General features: G+C 36.2%; 1 protein-coding gene across 1 annotated transcript; it reads left to right on the top strand.

Moving 5' to 3' along the window:
• The first annotated feature begins 3,247 nt into the window (after positions 1-3,247).
• Positions 3,248-13,285, top strand: LOC129264722 (prohibitin 1-like). Its single transcript, XM_064098482.1, has 6 exons — positions 3,248-3,940; positions 9,535-9,696; positions 10,189-10,331; positions 10,855-10,971; positions 11,715-11,810; positions 12,267-13,285. The coding sequence occupies exons 1-6, from the start codon at positions 3,844-3,846 to the stop codon at positions 12,477-12,479; spliced, it is 828 nt and encodes a 275-aa protein (XP_063954552.1). The 5' UTR covers positions 3,248-3,843; the 3' UTR covers positions 12,480-13,285.
• The last annotated feature ends 165 nt before the right edge of the window (positions 13,286-13,450 follow it).

Genomic DNA, 13,450 nt, shown 5'->3' with positions numbered 1-13,450 from the left:
TTATATACGGCATGTCCCAAAGATCTGCGTGGGTGATATAATAGGTTTCAATCGGCAAAAAGGTTGAAGGAGATGGGAGGCAATGTGTCTGGCCATGAGCAGAGGAGAGATACAGAGAGAGAAATGGGGGGGGGGGGGGCTCAGTTTATGATAGGATATTGGAAGAGATGAGGAAATCTGCAGGGGAGGAGTGGGTGAAATATAGAGAATGATAAGAACGGTAAAAACGAGGGGGGTGTGATTACGAACGAAAATATATAGAATACCTAGCTATCGTTTTATTGAGGAAAACAAAATAAATGACGGTACCCACTACCCCCTATCAACATAAGCCTATCGTGGTCTGGCGCCGCCACTGGTTATTATGCTTACCAATGATCATGCATGGACTGGGAGAATGCATGGATCATTCCTGATGCAAAGAAAAAAATGCTTAGTACCACATTGTCAGCCGCGGAAACTTGGGGGCGCTGGGAGCTCCTGCTGATCATTTCCGTTTTATTGTAAACGTCTTAAACGTAAATAACCATAGAATTGTTATATGTATAGGCCTACATTCTTTTCAACATGTTTTTTTATTTAAGTATTTCATCCAAAATCAATTAATACCAACCCCCCTCCCCTCTCACACACCAGGGGCCGCGGAAGCGGGGGGGGGGGGGGGCTTCAGCCCCCCCCCACTTTTTTCCAAAACCGTGTACAAAAACGTAAAAATTACCATATGATTGTGATTTTTTGCATGGTCAGCCCCCCCCCCCCCCACTTTGAAAACCGTTCCGCGGCCCCTGCACACACACACGTATTTCACAAATCGTTCCTCGGGTCTAATTTTCTACTTTGTAATAATTATGTTTGTACCGTCGAGATGGATATCCACCTCTATAGTGGTGTACAGATCGGGGTGGGGCTTCTTTCCCCCCCCCCCAAAAAAAAAAAAAAAAAAAAAAAAAAAAAAAAAAAAAAAATCATGACGAAGGAAAAAGAATAATGTATGGTAAGACATTTCTCAATGACTGGAGAAACTGAGCACGGCAATAATGAGGAGATGCACTGTAAAAAATGATGTGCTAATTTAGCACTTACAGTGCTTGTATAGTGACTGCACTACGAGTGCTGATTTTCTAGCTTAAAGGTCAAATCCACCCCAGAAAATTGTTGATTTGAATCGATAGAGAAAAATCAAACAAACATAACGCTGCAAATTTCATCGAAATCGGTCGTAAAATAAGAAAGTTATGACATTTTTAAGTTTCGCTTATTTTTCACAAAACAGTGAAATGCACAACTCAGCAATATGCAAATGAGAGAGTCAATGATGTACATCACTCACTATTTCTTTTGTTTTTTATTGTTTGAATAATACAATATTTCAATTTTTACAGATTTGACAATACGGACCAACTTAACTTCACCATAAACTGTTAAAATAATGGTAATTCCACATGTTCAGGGAGAAATAAAACTTTGTTGCACTTGACAAGGAGGAGAAAATTAGAATATTTCATATTTCATATAATAAAATACATAATAAATAGTGAGTGGGTGACATCATCAGTATGCCAATTTGCATACCGACCAGGATGTGCATATAACTGTTTTGTGAAATTAAGCGAAACTTTAAATTGTCATAACTTTCTTATTTTACATCCGATTTTGATGAAATTTTCAGTGTTTTGCTTGTTGGATTTTTCTCCTTTTTTTCAAATCAACTTTTTGTTGGGGTGGACTTGTCCTTTAAATTTGAACTACAAAATCGGCACTCGTAGTGCAGTCACTATACACTGTAAGTGCAAAATTAGCACTTCATTTTTTACAGTGTGGAAATGGGCAAGTCCAAGAATTCTCGCGCGTTACGTATGGGACATTTCAGAGGTTTTAATGACCTGAAAAATAGTGTTAAATGACTTTGATTAGACTGAAAACTCAATTTATATCCAACCCAGGGGCAGATCCAGGATTTTCAAGGGGGACATTTTTGTTTACAAAAATTTTGACAAGCCCCACCCCCAAAAGAGTCTTCACTTTCACTGACACGTGCCTAACAATTTACACTAAAATAATATAAACATTATAATTGCGAGCGCGAAGCGCGAGCCGAATTTTTTTTTGAAAATCTTAACCTAAAAACGATATATTAATTTTGTGCACTTAATTATGAGTAGGATGGGTATATCTTCCTTAATAAATTATGCGAGCGCGAAGTCCGTCCTCACTATCGGTACAGAGAGCTCTAAAAGTCGCATTGCGTAAAAATCACAATTTACCGATAAGTGTACAGTTTAATTGACATTTACCGACAAAGATGGTGGAAATAAAAAACCGAATCAGTTGGAACAGCCCGGCCGTGTGCCCGACAGTTATGATTTTTCCGACAGTCTGCAGTCCAGTTTTTGTTTTCCCTTTCTTTTGAACTCTTTCTTCTTAAAAAAAAAAGCTTTATTTGGAAAAAAAAACAAATACCCTAAATAAGTTTGACCCCGCGTTGCGTTGGGCCGCTGCCTAATATTGGCCTGTCCAAATTCTGATCAATCTCATTATCATCACCATCTCATAAGGGATAGTCCGGGCTGAAAGTATTTATAGCTTAATAAATAGAGTATATAATTCACTGAGCAAAAAGCGGCCGAAAAATTCATCAAAATCGGATAACAAATAACAAAGTTATTGAATTTTAAAGTTTAGCAATATTTTGTAAAAACAGTCGTCATGAATATTCATTAGGTGGGCTGATGATGTCACATCCCAACTTGTTCTTTTGTATAATATGAAATTAGGTTTATTCAAAAATTTTCCTCCAAGAACTAAAAAATTGGATTGACAACTGATTTCGTGCATTAAATATTTATTGCTGCAACTTATTTCATTACAAGGTAGACATATTATCTACACAAGTATGAAATAATGAAAAAAAATTATGATTTTATATGTAATGACATATAAGAAAACGGAAAGTGGGGATGTGACATCATCAGCGTATCTAATGAATATTCATGACAACTGTTTTCACAAAATATTGCTAAACTTTAAACTTCAATCTAACTTTATTATTTGTTATGCGATTTTGATGAAATTTTCGGAATTTTGCTCAGTGAATTCTACTCTATGACAAAGATATAAATATTTTCAGCCCGGACCATCCCTTTAAAGCGCCTTATCTTTCTTTTTTTTTTTTGTCCAATATCTTCCATTTCGATTTGATCTTTCTTGTTTTTCTACTTCCATGCAATATGACCATATTGCTTGAATTGTAATAGGTACGATTTTGGATGTATTGGAAGTACTGTGGCTTACTGTACAGTGTGATTTTGGAATCATTTCATATTTGGAGGTAGGGCCTATATGGAAATTGGCTGAAATAAATTAAATGAGACTGCAGTGCACAAATACGTGTATTTAAAAAATGATACGATATGAAAAGAAAATCAAATCTATCATTTTCCCTACATATTTAAGACTACCGTACCGTATAGTATGCGAGCTCGTTGTACGTGCCTCGTTCATAGGCCTCGTTATACAATATGCACACACAGCTGTACAGTGATATGATACACACGTGCATATACATAAATGTGATGCAATTCTGTGCTGGACGTGACTGCACTGGTTTTAATTACAGAGACGGATTTTGAGATCAAATTCCACCTATCTTGATCTTAAATAGTTCTTTTTGTGACGATTGCATATCAGTAAAATATATATTTCACCATTTTTAGTCGCTTAAAGATTACAGGAATTGATCATTCGCTATTTAGACAGTTTTCTTGCGAAATCTACACAGTACCGTACCGTAGACGTAGTACGAACTACGACTCGTCGCACTCGCAACACAGACGAGGGAACAAAATGGCAGCAGGTTTGAATCAACTTTTCTCCAGGCTAGGAAGTATTGGTATTGGTGTTGCAGTTGTAGGAGGCATTGCAAATTCGGCCTTATATAATGGTGAGGAAATCTATGATGAGATTATGTTTTGAGTGAGTGTGAACATGTTGAGTCTCGCTTGGTTGCGAATTGTGTTACTGTGTAGTGTGTGAGTCAGTGAGCATACATTGCATGGTCATGGAGTCATGGACATGGTGACTCTGACGTGAGCTGGGGCCCGTTTCTCGACAACACCGTCATAAGTCTAACTTCTTGACTATTAAAATCGGAGATAGTGAGCTATTTGTCCGCTAACCGTTTCACAAAGCCCTCTTTGCCAAGATCGGGTACAACAACAACCTCACTAAGATAGAGTAAGATTTTATGACATCTCCGAACCTGTCACAGTGTCAGTGTCAACTTCTTTCTTGACTTAAGTTAGAGTTAGACTTAATGACATCACGATCACGTGGGTAGACAAAGTGCCTAGAAATTTGAAAATTATGGCCTTATCCTGAAATAAGTCACTTCTCTTCTCGTGTGTGTACAAAGTCAATGGGAGAGGAAAGAAGTCACCGCCGCTGACGAAATGAATGGCAGTCATGGCAGTGAATGGAGTGGTGACTTAAAGCAAATCATGGGGAAATCAATCAAGGCTAATCTAAAAAACAGAGAAGGGATTCAAGTCTTTCGCTCGGCTGCATGCCTGGGGTGTTACGTAATAGACGCCGGCGTGTCTGGGAGGTCTAATCTTAGGAGAGCAATAGTCATGATAGTAGACTAACCAACCAGAAGTAAACTGCATGTTTTCACTTTGAAACATATAATAATGTAACTCCACAGAGGTTATTCATTTTGCTTTACATGTAGCAATCAAGAGACCTGCTAAAGTGCTATGAGTCTAGGAATTGGGATTGTTGGAAGCTAGAACTGCGACGACCCGAAGTAAATAACCCTCGCATCGGTCAAATTCGTGTGCTGTCCGAATTTTTTCGCATTAGACCGACAGGCGCTCATGACGGACAGATTATATTATGCAAGTCAATTGGCCTTTTGCAGATTTCGTATTGATTCAATTTCCCCATGATTTGTCAGTTGCCAGGCCCTTTAAACCAGGATAACGCCAAAATTATAATCTTACGTAAACAATCATAGAGCTTGAAATTACATCACAAAACAAGTGGGAATGTGGGATAATGTATTCAATGATAATTGTATAATACAAAGAAACTATAAAAACTGTTGGTATTAAAAACGCCACAAAACCATTCATTGTGAAATAAAGATTCTACCACGTCAGTGTTAAAGTCAGGCTATCCATAACTGAAAAGTCTGAACTCGTATTTGTCGTTTTCAGACCTCTAATAACATTTGGATAAATTATATCTCTAATATCTATGCATAGAATTTGTCAAATCGTATGTTTCGGTATGATATATTTTGATGATGGTATCATAAAAAAAGCTGTATAATCATCATTATACAAAGAAAACCATTATCATGGTTTACTTTCGTAAACTATCAAAATTTGATATCCCGGGGGTACCCATCTCAACGTCCGCATGTGATTTTTTATTCATGAAATGAATTACATGTATTCATAATTTCATTTTTTCAGTAATTGAATGTTCCAATCTTCATGGTATAAGTATGTATGATGTATAATTTACAATGTACCTCTGCTATTATTTTGAAAAGATGTATTTCCCAATTCATCAAAATATTTGCAATTTTGTAATTGTTCTTTTGAAAATTATTATTTTTTTATTATTTTGTGACTAAGGCTACGTCTCGTCTGTTCTTTTTACCGATAGTATCGATATCAAGCTATTTTAGTTAGGAAGCCTTTCGTGAAACAGGTTTAGTAAGATTGGAGCTAACTCCGTGGTTGGTGGATAAAGATATGACTTCTTGTCCAGGTGTTGAGAAACGGGCCCCTGAGTGGAGCTGGAGTGACTTCGTCGGGCTCGGCTACCTCAACTCAAGTGATGTTCGTGCAGGCTAGCCTGGAGGCTTCTGGAGAGTAAAAGTCATTTACTGACGTACTGTAGGCTTACTCTCCATGAAGCCTTGGTCGACATACCATTAGCTTGGTCATGATACAGTCCCAACTCTACGGGAAATCAAGTTTGATTTTCACGGCAGTGGGGACAGTTTCAACAGTAGCTATACTGTGATACAGTCCCCTCACCATGGGATACACAGTTTGTTTTTGCACGCAGTGGGGATAGCTCTAACGGTACATTACACTTGTGATGCTACAGCGTGCTCGGTCGGCAACGGGATGGGGACAGTTTCCCAATGTGACAACAAGGAATGATCGAGAAAGAAGAAGACAAACTTCGGGGGGGGGGGGGGTCTCACCAGAAAAAGTGTGCCCCTTCAAATTAAATCACTGTAGACTCATTCAAAACATTTGGGTACAGTATTATTATCATTATTTATTATCATTGCTATTATCATCATTATGATTATTAATGTATCATTATATTATTATTATTTCTATCATTCTTTATTATTATTCTCTATCATCATCATTATCATTATCATTATTGAATTTTCATTATAATTATTATTATTATCATTATTATTGTTTTATTAATTATTGAAAAGTGTGCTCCTGGCCTTCCGTTCATCCATTCCATTCCTTGTTTTTATTTACATGTAATTCCTTCGAATTAAAACACAGTAGACTCATTCAAAATGTTTGGGTGTTATTATAATTATTATCATTATCAATTTTATCATCATTGTTATTATAATCATTTGTTATTATTTATTATTATCATTATTATTGTTATTATCCTAGAGCTATTATTACCATTACTATTATTATTAACCTAAATTATTAAGGTGGGAGTGTCAAAGGGTAAGTGTGCCCCCATCCAATAAAATCACTGTAGACTAATTCAAAGATTGTTCGTATTATCATCATCTTTAACCTTTATTATTATTAATAATATCATCTTATTAATATTATCATGTTTATTTATCATTTTATTAATCTTTATCGTTATTATTATTATCTTTATTGTTATTATTCTTTTGTATCATTATCCCCATCATTGCTGTTATTATCGTTATCATCATTATTGTTATTATTCTTCATTATTTTCCCCATCATTATTGTTGTTATCATTACTTTACTCACATACATCATTGTTTCCTTAGTCTAGATCTCTTGTTCATAATTTGGAGTTGAATTTTTCTGTGTCATTCTTTATTCATTCTCGCACCCCCCCCCACTTCCCAGTTATCTTTTGCGCTTTTTCCCTCATCATGTTTATTGTGTTCTAGTTTTCTTCTTTACCCTTCATTCTTTCTTTCTCCTCTAGTTTTTTCTTCTCCCTTCTTTTTTTAAGTTTGAATTAACGTCTCTATCCATTTTTCCTCTTTCTCTTTTCATTTGACCTACTTTTGTTTATTTCTCTTTATCGACACCCATTTACTTCTTTTCTTTCCTTTATCCTACTTAATTTAACTCCCCTCCCATTTCCTCTTATTACAATTTTCTCTCTCTTCTTTCTTTTCCTGCCCTTTTTTTTTTTATTTCTCTCTGCTTTCCTCTTCTATTCCTTTCTCCCTCCCTCTTTCTTGACCTATTTCCTTTAATTTGGTATCGTGCATTTTCCTGCTAAAATTATTATTGCTTTTGTCACGTATGGCAGTTACTCCACTAGGATCATGGAGTATTCTGAAAAATGGAAGTTTTTCTCTCAGTATACATGTAAATATATCCAACAAAACCTGATATAATAGGAACAAATGATTCATGTATTTAACCAAAAAAAATAATGATAAAAAACGAAAGCAGACAACAAATGCAGAATGAGAGAGGAGAGGAGAGAGTAAGCGAGAGCGATGAAGTGAATTCTAGACTATATGTAGATAGCAAAAAGAAGAGCCAGGGAAAATCAAATCAAAACGCCATTTCTTGAAGTTAGTAGGGAATTTGTTTCTTTTTGGGGCTAACAAATATTCAATTTATCTCTGTTTCTTGACAATGCATTTAAATGCATTGAAATTGGGGAGGTTGTTTTTAAACTTAACAAGTGTAAATGTAATATTTTAAAAGCAAAAACGAATACATAAAAAAATTATCACTACAAATACCAAGTAATTTTTCAAAATTAGTTAAATAAATAGAATTTTCACATTTCTGAGAGATTACATCCAAAACGTCTTGCAAGATTGGAGTTACCTTTAATATCACATTCGCAAAATAAATGAACTCAATGTTTCATCTCTGGTATCACACAATGAGCAATTCAGAATAATCTTTTCTTTTAATCTTATGAAGAAACTCATTTAGAGCGATAGCTTTATGGAAAATCTTAAAGTAATAGCACAAGAAAAGTTAGAAGTGTGTACCTTTTCCCCAGTTCAAAGTAATAGGTACAGGTACATTATCACACCAAATAGAGTATGTCTTGTTGGGAACATCAGAGCCAAGTAGAGTAATATACGCATTCTTTGGGACTTTGTGCTTAAAAAGCTTTTGGACTATAGTTTCATCAACTCCAACTATATCAACATCAAAATCCTTAATCCATTTTCCAGGTATATTTTTAATAAAAAAAGATAAATTTCCTTGCAATCTCCAACAGGAATATCAAAATCTAAAACTAGTTCTTCAAATAGTTTATGGCCTGGAAAAGGAGGGTTGAATAAGTCAGAAATAGTAATAATGTTTCTATCGAACCATGATTCGAAAAAAAGGATTTAGACCTACTTAACCAAAGACATTGACAAGCACTTATTCTGAATATTTAAGACCAAAAAATTCTACAGTAGCTTCCTCTCTATATAGATACCAAGCATAAAGAGATTCAGCAAGTTGAATATTACTAAGTGACTTTCTGGAGCAAAGAATTCCACCAAACATCATCATTGAATTTTTCTTTAAAAAAAGAAGAAAATTCAATGCATTTCCATGGGGCTATATAATTTACATCAAGAATATTTTTCACCCGCACCATTTTTTTAGCATGAGCAAAAGTTAAAGGATCAATCATTTTCAAGCCACATTCAGTATAGTTATAAAGAGAAAGATTTCTCATACGCCAGCAATCTATAGCTTGCTGAATTCTTTTCAATTTAATTCCGAATTCGAGATAAAATATCCATTTGGATCTCTATAGAGACAGTTCACCTTCAGATTTATAGATTTTCTATAAATAAGAATTGCTACACCATGGCTATTAGAAATAAAGGAAGCAAAAAAGGCATGATCACCCCACTGAGATTGCCTCAATCTCTCATCATAACTACCAGAGTGAGTTTCTTGAAGAAGCAGTATGTCACAATCAAGGGAGCGAAAGTAATGAAAAGTCTTTCTCCTGTATCACGACCACAAATAGGGAGAGAACCCAAGTGTAGTACAGAGTGTGTTATATGTGTGTGTGTTATCATTTCGCAAGCTATAGAGCTGTGCGAGAGTTGGGGCTGTGTTCCGGAGAAAGGAAGTGATTTTCATGCATTCTGTTAGGTCTGATTCTAATAATACCCATTTTTGATTTGGGGACTTTATCACAATTATGCCCAAAAATTACATCCAACTTGACAAGAAAATATATTAAATTAAGATATTTACCTTTGAATGCACATTTAGGCTGAATTTTAGCCATGCTGTAATTGTATGTTAACACATTTCCTTACGTTCCCCTTCTTTGCAGTCGATGCTGGTCACAGAGCTGTCATCTTTGACCGATTTGCAGGAGTGAAGGATTATGTTATGGGAGAGGGAACACATTTTCTCATCCCCCTTGTCCAGAGACCTATCATCTATGACTGTAGGAGTAGACCAAGAAATGTACCTGTCACTACTGGTAGTAAAGGTGAGTGTTGGTTCTTTAATGGGTAGCCTATACCTTCCCTGGTTTAAAGCTTGTGTCTAGATATGAAGAGTAGAAAATGTATTCATCTGAGACTGATTAAATGGTGTGCATAACGTGTATAATTGTGAGAACTCATAATTTTTAGTTTTATTTCATTTGCTGAAATGTGTGCGCGTATTGGAAGAAACCCCCATTACAAGCAGCACATCTTCTGGGTCTGAACATGGAGCAAAATGGCTTGGACACCAAAATAAGCGTACAAGCTTTATCGGGTGCACAGGATTACTCAATGTCAGGAACGTCAACGTGCCTTGTCTAATGTAAAAATCTTGCCTTGTCTCGTGTGTGTACAAATTGGTACAAATTTTCAGGAATTTGTAGGCTTCAGGAACAGACAATATAAGAAATGTTTGAATGGAAAATCCATTTGTAATTTTATCGGATATATGCATGGCTTTGTTAGTGCTCATTTCATTTTTCTCTATGCTGTAGATCTGCAGAATGTGAACATCACTCTTCGTATCCTGTTCCGGCCAATAGTTGCTGAACTTCCCAAGCTCTACGTCAACCTTGGTGAAGACTACGATGACAGAGTTCTCCCGTCTATCACCAATGAAGTTCTTAAAGCAGTTGTGGTAAGTGACCCTGATGAGATAGAAGGGAGATTTAGTTTTGCGGCACACATTCTCTGACCTGCTTATTTGGCAAGAGAAGTGTTGCTACATGTATTCTCATACGCAAGAAATTTTCTCTTGATCTTTCTCCCTTCCTCTTGTTTCTTACTATGTTTCTGGGGCCCATCTATCATCCTCTCAAATTTATAATGCACTCCCCTGAAGCGCATATACAGCTAAAGCTGCATAATTAATGATACCTAACGTAACTGTATTTTTTAAATGTCCTTGATATCAATTATAAATGATGCTTTACCATGCACAACTAAGGAAAACTTTTTGTTTAACCAAATCGCTTTGTCTCTGCAGGCATAGCAGAGCGAACCTACATTGTATAGACGTCGCTTTTCAGACTGACGGCAACGGCATCAAAAACATTGAATGAATTTTGTCTATGTTGTGGTATCAACATTGACATCTTAACCAGGGTTAAGTTTCAAAATAGTATCATAGTACCGTATCATAACTGTTTTCATATTTTCAGGCTCAGTTTGATGCTGGAGAGCTGATTACACAGAGAGAAGTCGTATCACAGAGAGTCAATGAGGAACTTGTCGAAAGAGCAAACCAGTTTGGAATCGTTTGTGATGATATCTCATTGGTAAGTAGTGCATAGTTTGGATCTTTAAAAGTAGTTTTACAAGTTTGCACAATTTCCATTGTCAATTCTGCATTCTGTATGTAGCCCTAGAATGGCTGGATTGGCGGGAGGATGTACCCTCTCAATGTACCCACTCAATCAATGTACCCTCAGCATTTACTGGGACAATGCTGTTCAATCTTTTACATTTTGTTGTTAGACTGGAAATAGCTCAGAAACAAGATATTGTGTAAAAAGTATGTAGAGTTTTCTTACCTTATTTTCTAAAAAACATATTTCACTCTCATTCTGCTAAAATCAAGTAAGAGTCTTAGGCGCCGCTTTTTCTGCGGCGGCGGTTTCAACATTGAAAGGCTAAGTTTTTTAAATGTCATCCAAGTATATAGATCTAGTTCATGAAACTTTGACAGAAGATTGATAAAGTATCACTGAACATCCTGCCCGAGTTTTAGGTCACATGATTAAGGTTAAAGGTTAGTTAAGGTCAATGGACCTAGTATTTCATTATGGATAGTGTTTTTGGTGAAGAGCTATTCATCTTAATTGTTTTCAAACTCAGCAATATATTGGATTGCGTTATGCAGGCGAGACTGCCAGAGGCACTACACTTTTTTAGCTTAATCTGCCACATTATTTTGTCTTGTGGCAGGTCATTGATGAATGCAGGTTCGTATTTTAGTTCTAACAGTGCTATATGAAATATTGAGAAGATGCATGTAACAGTGATATTTTTCCTTCTTCAGACCCATCTGACGTTTGGTCGTGAGTTCACCCAGGCTGTTGAGATGAAGCAGGTTGCTCAGCAAGAAGCAGAGAGGGCGAGGTTCCTTGTAGAGAAGGTAAGAGGTCTATACTTGTCTGATTGTAATATAATTAATTCAGGGTAGGTTCGCAAGCACTGACAAGCTGTCATTATCCGAGTTACTATAGTAACTGTCAGACATAAGTTCTTCTCAGCCAATCAAAACCACAGAAAGTTGGCAGATGATAAATGTTCATGACACCTATGTTTAATGGGGAACTATCCTCCAAGGATCTCAACCAAACATTGAATACTAAAGAACCAGCCTTTGTAGACCAGTAAACAACATCTTCCAGTTTGCTTGTCTGTGCCACTCCTAAGCTACCCTGGGTGCATTATTGCTTGCTGTACCCATACCCTGAAGTGCATAGACAAAGATTCCCAAAGAAAGATGAGTCATAATTTTGTTGTACTATATTTTTTCAGTCTCAGTCATATCTTTATTCTGTGTGAAGCTTTCACTTCCCAACTTGATGTCATTTCTCTGACATAGGCTGAGCACCAGAAGCAGGCTGCCATTACCACCGCAGAGGGAGACTCCATCGCTGCCTCCCTCCTCTCCAAAGCCTTTGCCAAGGCAGGCAACGGTCTCATTGAGCTAAGGAAGCTGGAAGCCGCTGAGGACATCGCCTATCAGATGTCAAGATCACGTAATGTCTCCTACCTACCCCAAGGTCAACAGACGTTACTTAGCCTTCCTCAGTGATAGCTTATTGTACTCCCATAATCCTATACATATAAAATCAGATTTGATGTACTTGACAAAGCCTTCCCAACAAGAGTTATTCCATAATCTTGAATGAGCTTGGCTTTATATGGAAAGCACTATATATGAAGCATTGGTATTCTTTTGAGTGAAGATATCTAGGACATTGAATAAAATCCTTAGAGGGTCTTTTGGCTATTTTATATAATAAATATCAGTTTCCATATGCATTAGATTCACAGCCATTTTTGGCTTGGAAATAACATTAAATATATTTTCTTCATCTGTCAATTTTAACTATTTGTGTGACCAATTATCGAATGATACAATGCATACATAAATGTCATTCAGAAAGTTTGGTATCAGTATTTTGACCTCTTGTACATGATAATCACTTCCAGGCTTTTGGAGACTTTTCTACCGTACATTTAATATTTAGTGCTATTGCTGTTTGTTGTTCTTGATTTCTTGTCCTATATCCAATGATAATTTTGGGAGAATGTTTTAAGATGGATAGCACTCTGTGTAACATTGTAGAGGGGGTAATATAGCAAACCATTAGGCAATATTGAATTAGACATGGGTCTCTATATCATTTTTATCCATAGTGGATCCATATCTCATCTTTGCCTTCATAATACATCAAGAAGGATACAGTTCTTAACTTTATATTGATGTACCAGTATTCTATATTGGAAAGAAGATGTTTGTTAACTTTGTATTGCCATGAAACTGATTATGTGACTTCTATTTGGAATTTACAGATTCACTGAGATGTGTATAAAATGTAAACTAATGATCAATTATGTACTGTTCCCTTTGTTGTTATTATATTGTGTAACTCATTTAAGTTCCATAAGGAGCCAGGGTAAGGTGGACATCATAATCCATTGATCTCATAATTTTGGCTAGGCACAGATCAAAGTGGTGGGGGGGGGGGGGTGCAGGGGGCACATGCCTTCCCATCTTTT

Source organism: Lytechinus pictus, chromosome 1 (assembly GCF_037042905.1).
Source record: "Lytechinus pictus isolate F3 Inbred chromosome 1, Lp3.0, whole genome shotgun sequence".
NCBI classification, from domain to species: domain Eukaryota; kingdom Metazoa; phylum Echinodermata; class Echinoidea; order Temnopleuroida; family Toxopneustidae; genus Lytechinus; species Lytechinus pictus.
The sequence above is the reverse complement of the archived record's forward strand: the minus strand, read 5'-3'. Positions and strand labels throughout refer to the sequence as shown.

Bases quoted from the DNA above. Each gene is read 5' to 3' on its own strand.
- LOC129264722 (XM_064098482.1), top strand. From the start codon at position 3,844: ATGGCAGCAGGTTTGAATCAACTTTTCTCCAGGCTAGGAAGTATTGGT. The intron at 10,332-10,854 runs GTAAGTGACCCT...TCATATTTTCAG, and splicing joins AAGTTCTTAAAGCAGTTGTG to GCTCAGTTTGATGCTGGAGA. The intron at 10,972-11,714 runs GTAAGTAGTGCA...TTCCTTCTTCAG, and splicing joins TTTGTGATGATATCTCATTG to ACCCATCTGACGTTTGGTCG.